The sequence below is a fragment of the Grammomys surdaster genome, unplaced genomic scaffold (assembly GCF_004785775.1).
Source record: "Grammomys surdaster isolate TR1022 unplaced genomic scaffold, NIH_TR_1.0 271, whole genome shotgun sequence".
Lineage (NCBI taxonomy): Eukaryota > Metazoa > Chordata > Mammalia > Rodentia > Muridae > Grammomys > Grammomys surdaster.
Genome location: NW_021604712.1, coordinates 8,488,395 through 8,499,376, shown reverse-complemented (window position 1 = coordinate 8,499,376; position 10,982 = coordinate 8,488,395). Strand labels below are relative to the sequence as shown.

General features: G+C 44.8%; 1 protein-coding gene across 1 annotated transcript in view; it reads left to right on the top strand.

Moving 5' to 3' along the window:
- The window catches only part of Cers3 (ceramide synthase 3), a 77,151-nt gene extending 73,815 nt beyond the window's left edge, over positions 1-3,336 (top strand). Inside the window, 1 exon segment of the mRNA XM_028776737.1 lies at positions 3,172-3,336. Within this exon segment, the coding sequence (XP_028632570.1) occupies positions 3,172-3,336 (165 nt within the window).
- Positions 3,337-10,982: the final 7,646 nt, after the last annotated feature.

The following is a 10,982-nucleotide window of genomic DNA, read 5'->3' as shown; positions in this document are numbered from 1 at the left end:
CTCCTCCTCCTCCTCCTCCTCCTCCTCCTCCTCCTCTTCTTCTTTTTTTGGTTTTTCGAGACAGAGTTTCTCTGTATAGCCCGGGTTCTCCTGGAACTCACTCTGTAGACCAGGCTGGCCTCGAACTCAGAAATCTGCCTGCCTCTGCCTCCCAAGTGCTGGGATTAAAGGCGTGCGCCACCACCGCCCGGCCAGCCTACTCTTCAAAGGTGTCTATACGATACATTTCCTCGGGCCTTTGGTGATTTGTAGAAGGTCCAAGCCCAACAGTCTGCATGAGACAAGTTCTGGTGGTCCAGAAACAGAACGTGGCATTTGGGTTGGAAGGCAACAAGTGAGGAGCTCCGTGAGACAAACGGAGTTGGCTGGTTCCAGGGATGCTGTTGGTGCAAGGGCTGACACTCAGCGCACAGGCCGTGCTATAGAAAACACTGATCTATCTTTTCCATGGGTGTACACTCCGAGAACCCCCTAGACAGAAAGCCTTTGGGTTCTTATTTCTATTAGGCACTTGTACTGCTGGCAAGGTTTGCAGTTGTGCTCTCTTTCCTAGAATCCAGATTGTGGTCCTTACCCTAAGCTTCTCTATCTCCAGCTCATTACAGAATTTCACTTTTCCAGCATCCCTTAGCTAGTGTCTGAACAAATGGTACATTGTAAATAAGTGGACAAGTCCACTCCTAAATCTCGAACATTTGTGAGTGTGTGTGTATGCATGTCCTAGTATGTGTTGTGCCCCTTATTTATGTGTATTTGTGTGTGTGTGTGTGTTCACAGCATATATGTGAAGACTGGGGAACAATGTCAAGTGTCCGTGCTCACCTTCCATTTTGCTTGAGGCAAGGACTCTGACAATTACCCACCACTGCTTAGGTCAGTCTGCCAGCCCACACACTACTGGGGATTCTCCTGTCTCTACTTCCCATCTTGCCATAGAAACATAAGATAGCAAACTAGTTAGTGTCTGTCTCTGGCTTTAAGGAGGTCCTGAGAATCCAAACTCAGACGATGAGAGGCTTGTGTAGCTTTAAACACTGAGCCATCTCCTCCACCACTACCCCCCTTTATTTTTCCATTTTTCTTTCTTTCTTCCTTCCTTCCTTCCTTCCTTCCTTCCTTCCTTCCTTCCTTCCTCCCCCCCTCCCCCCCTCCCTCCCTCCCTCCCTCCCTCCCTCTCTCTCTCTCTCTCTCTCTCTTTCTTTCTTTCTTTTTGATGTTTGTTGTTTGGGTTTTAAGACAGGGTCTTGTTATGTAGCCTTGGCTGACCTGGAACTTGCTCTATAGATTAGGCTGGCCTTGAACTCAGAGATCCACCTGCCTCTGCCTTCCGAGTGATAGAATTAAAGGCATGCTCCACCACATCCAGATGAACACCCATTTTAATTGAAATATAATGGACATGCCAGTGATTGTCTAACCTAATACAATTATTTATTAGGGATGATTTTTATTCTTTTAAAATGTATACCTAAAGGTCAACCCTAATGGTATCAAGGCCAAGGTCAGAATGAGTTTGAAGAGAGGTGAGGAGATAGCCAGCACTCAGCCAGGAAGGAAGACCTGGCTCGCTTAAACCTGGTTTACAGGCCTCAGGGGTCCACTGTCTCTCCCAATGCTTACACCACTGAACTCCGTCCAGCAGGGGACGGTAGAGCTCCGTGTTTGCCCTCTGAGTAGCTCCTTGCTATGTGGTGGCTTTGTCAGAGTCATTTACCTGCCCCAAACCTCCTACACTCACCACTGTTAGATTTCTGTTTATTGGGTAAAGAGGATATTTCATGTGTCCAGTGATCATGAAGGAGAATATTACCGTTCATACTGACTGCCAGTCCAACCTGCTCCTAAGTAAGCTCTTTTAGTGTCAATACTGTTTGTTGTATTAAAGATGTCACATGGAAAACAACATTGGACAAAAACCAATATTTTATTAATGTTTAAATAATACACGTTTGAATCTATAGTATTATATCTTGCGCAGCAGACAAACACCTGCGTATCAACATAGCACAGTCTTATTGGCAGGAAATCTACAGACTCCTGTCTGAGCTTTGACTTATCAAAGCCAGCAATTCTCAATTCTACAAGACACAGAAGCCTTTACTAGCCTGAAGTTTAATTCCTAGGTAATATAGTACACCTCTAAACAGAATTTTAAACAATACTGCAATGCCCCAGCCATCATAAAGGCATAACAATGGAACATATTTCCAACAATTTTGTACACTTATGGGTGAAGTGTGTGTGTATGTGTTTGATGCATGTGTGTATGTGTGTGTGTATATGTGTGTATATGTCTGTGTGTGTGTGTGTGTGTCTGTGTGTGTGATCATCCCTGAAAGCATAGCCCAGGTGACAGATGCTTGTCCTATGCACACGCTTTCATGGACGGGAAGGTGTAAGCATAGCTGACACGAGTGTGACACTAGTCAGATGCCACTGGTAGTTTTGTCATTAGTAACCTGTCTTTGGGAATTGTGAACTCCTGAAAAAAAAAACCAGGATGTGATCTTATGACTACATGCACAGTTACATTTCTGTGGCATTCAGAATACAGTTACCTGTTTCTCCATGTCTGCAGATCTTGACATATGTGGGAGAGAGACAGCTTCCCTTGAACACATTTTCTTCTTATTCTAAGTTGAGTGTAGGAAAGACACTGTGGATTGGCCAAGCACCTGACCTGAGGTACTATCCTCAGCTAAGTTTGGTTGCACACACACACACACACACACACACACACACAAGCCATTGCCATAATCAAATTTTCATTTTTCAAACATTTTTAGATTTATCTTATATAATGAATGTATTGCCTGCCTGTATGTATGTGTATTAGGCACCCATGGAGGCCAGAATAAGTCATCAGATTTTCTGGAACTGGCCTTACAGATGGTTGTGAGCCACTGTGTGGGTGCTGGGCATTGAACCCTGGTCCTCTTCAAGAGTCTCAAGTATTCTAAACTGAGGAGTCTATACTCCAGCCCTCAACTTTTCAGTCTTTAAAGTCTGTTTCTGACTTGTGCTGTGGTGTGTCCCTGGGAAGGTTGGTATGTGGGCATTGAGGTTCCTCACTCATGGGAGCGAGCTTTCTAACCTGGACCGTGTGTGTGCACTCATGGGATGCTCCTCCTGCAATGCTGTCACTCATGGTCCATTCTGTTCTTTGCCTAGAACATCCAGGATGTGAGAAGTGATGATGAAGAGGAAGAAGAAGATGAAGAGGAGGAGGAAGAGGAACAGAAGGAAGAGAGCACCAAAGGGAAAGAGACGGAGTACTTGAGGAATGGCCTTGGCACCAACAGGCATCTCATTCCCAATGGTCAGCATGGCCGTTAGCTTAAAACATAATGTGCTGCCAGGACATCAGGGGCTGGAACTGCTCCCCTATCCACTGCTGTGGACCCAGAGAGACCCCATTTTGCATTTTATTTTATTTTATTGATATGGAGTCTCCTAAGTTGCTCATGGTGGCCCCCAACTCAGTCACCCTCCCTGTGTAAAATGTTAAAAAGTGGAATCCCTGTGGATCGTCCAGCAGCTAACCTCAGGCTGCTCAGAGTGTTCGGAGATGTCTCCAGGCAGGGTCAGTTCTTGTTGTTTCCCCTCTTCCAGAATTTGGAGCACTTGACTTTCTCAGGAACTTGTTTTCTCTGAACTTTTTTTTTTTTTTTTTAGCTTACCACCTTGTACATGTTCCATGTGGTTTGACAAATGTCCAGGAAACCCACTTTCTCAGGGTGGTTGTTCACAGTAGCACCTCATCTTCCAAAAGTGTGCTTGCAGTGGCAGGAGAGCAGTTAGAGCCAAAGGACAGGACAGGCTGCCAGGGCTTCTGAGCCACCCTGGGCAGCCCAGGTGCTTCTCTGCACAGGGCCTCTGAGGGCATCTGCTCTACTACCTCACAGTTAGAGAAAGGTTTAGGTGAGATGACAGGGGGTGCCTGTGTCCCTTGCAGGTGACCCCCTAGTGACCCTCACTGCACTACAATTCCATTTTGACAAAAGAGACAACCCTGGCTGAACTTGGTGTGAGAAACCCCATCTTAAAAATGGCTCTTAATGTGTAAGATACCTGGAGGTACAAAGGCCCAGAAGTCTGTTTCTATTTGTAACTATATTGTTTCCATGGATAACTCTCTGATGACCCCAGAGACTTCTTGGCAGGATCCTGGGGTAGAGGTAAGGGAGTTTTGATGTCAAGCTGCCCTGTGCTGAGTCTCATCCTCGGGCTCACAGAGATGCCATGGGCTACAAGGGTCGCTTGGGGCCCACTGAGGAGAGTGGATCCAAGAGAGGTTGCTCACTGAGCCGCATTACCCAGGAAGCCAGCCGTGGGGTGGCATGCATGGGAGCATCATACTCTGAAGGAACTCTTGGAAGTGGAAAAAGGAAGCCATGCTGTGGTCTCGGAGTCTAACTCATTCTGACTACTGAACAGGGAAGAACCCAGCAGGCCGCCAGGCACCCTAAGTAGCAAAAGGTCCCGTGCACACTAAATGGTCTGAGAGTTTCAGTTTTTAGTTTTTAAAATAGCGTGTTTTTAAAACCTTCAGGCTAAGCAAATCCAAGCAAACAAAAACTCTTCAGAATTCTGTTCCCCACAAAATATCTTGTTAAAGAATTGTAGGAAAAACAGGGAAAAAAAGCAAGCCTTAAATTAATATTTGTTTTTATGAGCACAGCACCATGTGCATTATATCTGTAATGTGATCTCATATTTAAAATGTCTCTACTCACTTTAGGGCATAGTTGTTGGTTTATTGTTCTTACTTTGGTGAAAGGTCTCACTAAAAAATCTTTTATGTGTCCAGTTAACGAAGTATTTCCCCTTGATTTATTTTGGTTTTCTTTGACTACAGAACCTTTTCTTGCTTACGGTGAAACATTGTTTATTGCTCTACCGTTCAACTTCTTTTTCTGCCTTTGACGGTGGAAGGTAAAACTGCTATGCTCTCAAAATCTGAGCTCTCAAAACAGCAGAAGCACTATCCTGCAGAAGAGGAAGAGGTGCACTTTGCGGCAGCATTGGGGGCTGTTGTGTGTAGGAGAGGTAACCCCCTTTCCTAGAGCAAACAAGGGTTCAGTACTATGTGAGGTGACTTTGTAAGATTCCAAGCCACACTGACTTTCAATAAAACAAAAAGGAACCCCACAGTGTATGGTGACTGAGTCATTTTGGCACACGTCCCATGACCTCGGAGGGAGAAGTACAGATCAATATGCATCGTGTAAACAGAAACACACAAGTCTTCTAGAACGATCCTGCTGGAAATATGAGGAAAGCTCCAGATTAGGGAGCCAGTGCAGTCATTTATACTGAAGACCTTAGAGTTCCAGCTGACGGAGCTCTGGCCTGACAGTGTAGACGGTAGGCATCTGGGGCTTTTGTGTGTCTAAGTCTAGGCATCTCAGACACATGAAGAGGAATGTTTACCATTGTGATTGTAGGATTCAGCTTTCTCACTGAGACAGCTAGTCATTCTGGGGCTGAAGGCAGCACCTGGGCCCTGGGCAGAGTCAGCACAGGTATTAAGGGGCCTGGGTAGGGAGATGGCTCAGCAGACAAGAGCGTTTGCTACATAAGCATCAGGATTTGAGTTCAAGTCCCTGGCAACCATGTAAAGAAAGGCTGGGCATGGTTGTAACTGGGCATGGCTATAACTGGGCATGACTATGTCCCTCTAACTCCATTGCTGGGACAGGGACAGAAATGAGATGATTGGTGGGGCTGGCTGGACACCAGTGTAGCTTCCGGTGTAGTGAAAGACTCTCAAGGGAGTAAGTGGAACAGGGTTAAACAGTACACCTGGTGCCTTTCATACTTACACATGCACATAACACACACACACACACACACACACACACACACACACACACGAAGGAACAGGAAGGAAAGAAGACAGAAAACTGGTAGATCCTAAAGGAATGTTTATGGTATTTCCATATCTGCCATCAGAAACTGTGGGAAGGTAAGCACTATTCACTGGAGTTATCCATTGAGCTTTTTTTTTTTAAAAAAAAAATGGCTCTTTGCAGCATTGCCTGCTGCATTTTTCTTGACTCTCCTGGGATGAGAAATGAATGTACACTTCAGCATAGCTCTGGGTCCTCTGAGAACAGTCTAGTGCCACTGGTCTTACTCCTGGTGAGAGTTTCAGGTGCTCAGAAATGGGGCAAGGCAATGGTGCCGAGTTAGCGAGAGAAGGAAGGTTAAAAAGGAAGTCAATGGGTGACGCCAACAGCTCACACTGCAGCAGCAGCTGTGATGGTGGACTTCAGCAACAATTTGCCAGGAAACACCAAGTGCAAAACTGAAGGTCCAGATTACAGGTTTCCGAAAACATCTCAATCACATATTGCTTAGAAGACATGCAGTATAAATACTGGGGAGAAATGAAATGTTGAAAGCCAGTCTTCCTTAAGCAGGCCTAGAATCTCAGGTCCTTGGATGCCAAGACAGGAGGAGTGTGAGCTGAAGGCTGCATGGGGACAGAGTGAGCACAGGGCCAGCCTGGCCATAACAGGAAGATCTTGTCTTAAAGTAAAGCAGGGCTGGGAACACAGCTCAGTGTGTTAGGGCATTAATTGCACAAAGCCCTAGGTTATATTACACACACACACACACACACACACACACACACACACACAGAGAGAGAGAGAGAGAGAGAGAGAGAGAGAGAGAGAGAGAGAAAGAGAGAGAGAGAAAGAGAGAGAGAAAGAGAAAGAGAGAGAGAGAGAAGAGAGAGAGAGAGAGTCAAGAATTGAAAGACAGAGTGCAAACTACCACCCTGAAAGTTACTATAGCTATTCTATTACCAGAGAAAGGCAAGGAAGACAGTAGCTAGGGAGAGGAGGATTTAATAATAACAAAGGAGATGGTTTGGATGGATATGAAAAACACTTCACATAATTAAAAGGAGTAAGAAACCAAGTCACCAGCAGAGCTGGCTGGCTTGAGCATCTCTCTTAGCATCCAGTAAACAAGACAAAAACTAGTAAGAGTGGAAGTTTTGAACAATGAAATTAACAAAACTCATCTGCCATATATAAAATACCCCACTCCATAACTGCAGAATGGAAATTAGTTTCAAGTGCACCGTGAATATTTTATCAAAATTGACCATGTGGTGGGCCATAAACAAAACCCTCAAACATTTCAATGTCTAAAGTCATGGACTATAGTCAGTGATCCTGTGAAATCAAACTGGAAACCTTAACAAAAGGGTAAAGAGCAAAATCACATCATCAACCTAAGTAACACCCATCTAAAGAACTGCTAAAATAAGGAAGATACACTTTTATTTGTAGGTATTGACAAACATGTTCTGAAACTAGTGAAACTATATGGTGGCCTTTGGAAAAGCTAAAACACATTTGAAAACATTCAACTCGAAGGAACCCTCCCATCCAGAATTCAGGCTTAATTCACAGCTGCCGTAACTCAGACTGTGGTCTTGGGAGTTGGGAGACATACAGGCTAGTGGACTAGAACACAGAAATCTCAGTTGGGGATGTAGCTTGGTGGTAGAATGCTTGGTTCACCTGTTTGAAGCTCCAGGATCCATCCCTTAGCTGGGGGAGTTGTATGAGTGAGAAAGAGAGAGCGAACCCCAGAATACATCCACACAAATATGACCAACTGTTTTGCACATCTGTTTGCCCAGCTGAATTTTTACAAAGTGCAAAAATAATCCAGTGCTGCATGAATAATTTCAACAGTATGTGGCAGAGCAATGGCCTACAGAAACGGGCCCTGACTCAAACAGCATGCTATACAAAAAGCAATTTCAAATGGGCTTACATTTAAAGTACAGAGCTACTCTGTTGCTTAGCTGATTAAGGTCTGGTAAAATTCAGAACGTTAAACTTTTCATGGTACTAAGGATTGGGCTGTTACCCATGCAAGTGCTCTATCACTAAGCTACACTCCAGCCTTTGACTTTTGGACAAAGGGTCTCATTATGTAGCCCAGGCTGGCCTTGAATTCATCTTCCTTATCTCAGCTTCCAGGGTTATCGAGATGACAAGGTATGTGCCACTATGTCCAGCAAGACTATAAACTTGTTTTTCTACGGTGTATGTGTGGGAGGTACACTGGACTTCATTAAAATATTGTTTCCGCAAAGATACCTGTCGTAGGGTTGCATTGCTGAGATAAGACAGTGTAATTAAAGTCCCTTACTGTGTTAGCCAGACCCCAGAACTGGTGGTCTGTGCTAAGGGACTGAAGTTTGAATGTGCTCTCCCACCTGCTCACCTACTGGCTTCCCCAGGTCACTGCAGCTGCTCTGTCCAGTGACCAGGACAGGAAGCTAACCCAGCCTGTCTCTCACAGTTCATACTGAACACCGGATGACGCAGTGCTTGACTGTTGAATCAGCTGTGTCCTACAACCTGTTGCTTTTATTTTATTGGGCTAGGTTGCAAGGGTGCATAAGATGACACAATTTGAGGCACCTTGGACATAAAAGAGTTCAGACAGGTGGGGCATGGCAACACACACATATAATCCCTGCGCTGTGACTCTGAGAGAGAAGGACTATGAGTTTGAGACTAGCCTGAGCTACACAGTAGAGGTTGTACATTGAACTAAAGGAAAAGAGACCTTGTTTCAACCTTCATGCATCCCCATGCCACCAAAAAAAAAAAAAAAAATGCGACTGGAAACATACTGCCTTCACTTCCAAAAATGTATGTCAAAGGTTATGTTGCTTAACTTGAAAAATGGCAAAGCTTAGATTTAAGACCACACTGAGGGATGATCTTTGCATTGATGAGTTAAAAATAGTTACTGAGGCTCGCTGTACATCAGTCCATGGGATTAAAATAGATAACAGGCTACATACCTTCTCTGTTCCCACTGAATGCAGTTGATAAAGACCATTAGGAATGTACCTTTTTGGCCAGTTTGTTAGAGCATGGCCAGGGAGATGGGAACCACACTGGCTATTTCAGATGCAGGAGGTTGGGGATTGCTTATATGAGTGTCAGAAGGCTAAGAAAGAAAACTAGTATTCTTTGCCCAAGTATACTAACTATAGGAAGTAAAGGTTTAAACATTTTACAGAATCTAAGTAATGAAAAGAAAGATCTGGGGTAGAATGCTTGCCTGGCAAGCACTGGGTTCAACCCTCAGTACTCAAAAATGTAAGTGATTTGGGGATAGGCCCTATAACATTGGTGCCCAGGTAGGCTCTGTACAATAGGTCCTCAAACTAGAGGCCAGGACTTAGAAGTCTCGACGAGGAGAGGGGATTTTAGCTGGTGACCTCTCAGACATGAACTAAGAGAAGTGGATTCTAGAACCTTCACCACAGTAGCGGATGGTCAGGTGAAGGAATGCCCTTGTCAGGAGATTAGTGGCCTTGTAAAAGTGGCCACAGAAGACCCCTCACCTTTTCTACCATTGGAGAATACAAAAAGCTTCTGTCTGTGAACCAGGAGACTGGTCCTAACCAGATACAGACTGTCTGCACCCTGGATCTGAGCATCTAAGAATTAGGAGAAAGAAATCCATGTCCGTGTGCCTTTGGGGATCTGTTCACTCCCTAGTACAACAAATAAACCGAGGAAAGTAGCACGGAAGGTGGGTGTCTGAGGGGCTTCTCCTGTGGTATGTGGTAGCCATATTGCATCGTTTATATGTTAATTTCCTTGTGATTATTCATTTCACTTTTGCCCATGTTACATTTCGCCCATTTTCTCATGTGTTGGCCTCTTACAAAGACTTTTTGAAGTATTTTTCTGGAGACAAAGTCCTGATCTGGCACCTAAGTTTTCTTAGCATCTTAAGTACTTGTTCCAGAGTCCTGGCTCCTCCCAGCACCTCCCTCCTCCCCCTCCCCTAAACCTCTCCAGCCCCTGAGCTTTCCTCCCCTTCCCCTAGCTTCTGATTCCTATAAAAACCCAGCCGTTCGTTCCATCCATGCGCTCTCCTGGTTCCTCCTTTGGTCTTCTTTGTCCTCCTGAACAAAGATTTTGGTTCCTAGTCCCCTCTCTTGCCTCTCTCTCTTCTCTTCCTTTCTTATCCCCACCCTTCCCACATGGGCTGGGCTTGTCTGCTAGCCCTGTTCAGTCTGGACTCTAACAGATGCCCCTGCCTGTTCTCTCCCTCATATCTACAATAAAAACCTCTTCCTCAACCACATCTTGGAGTGGTCTTACCTTCATTTTCATTCCTCTGGTAGACAGCTGATTGCTTCTTCTTCCTCCTAGAAATTTGGTGGGAATATGCTGAGAGGGCAGCTACACTAAGAGAGACCCCTGCCCAATGGCCTGCATTCCTCCTCGAGAGCCACATTTTAAAGACAGTTGTTCAGCTCCTGGGAGGGGACTCTCACCTGAGCTCTGTCTGAACACATGGGTTCCCTTCCTCTCTACCCATCTTGGGACCAGATACAACAGAAAATCCACTCTCATCTGGAGGCTCTCAATTTTTCTCACCACCAAAGACGACTTAGGGAATTTTTTTAGGAAGACGGCACTGCCGTAAGTCTATCTGGGAGTTGGCAAACAGTCAAATTCCATCTTCGAGCAGGAACTTGGCCAGTGTCCACAGCATTTTGCCAAACCCTTCTTTATCAAGGTATGATTGACATACAAAATGCTGTACGTGTTTACTGTATATAACTGAGTGGTTGTGCCTCTCATTTTTAACTCAAGGAGATATTTTATTGGGAAATTCCAGTTATTGTGGCTTACAAAGTCAGGAGAGTCCTACTTTAGTCAGAAAACAGAGCCATCTGTGACAAGACAGCTTCAGGAAGTATGGGGTTAATCTTGGAGAACACTAGAGAAGAGAGCAGGGAGGTGCTCAGTGGATAAGAGCATTTGCTGTAGACCAAACCTGGCCTAAAGAATGAGCCATGCCTCAAAAAACAATAACAAGAAATAAAACAAAAATGACTGATTCAAGAATTTCAATATTGATGTTGTCAAGGTGCCCCAGCAGGTTAAATCGATACAAGCCTAATGATCTCAATT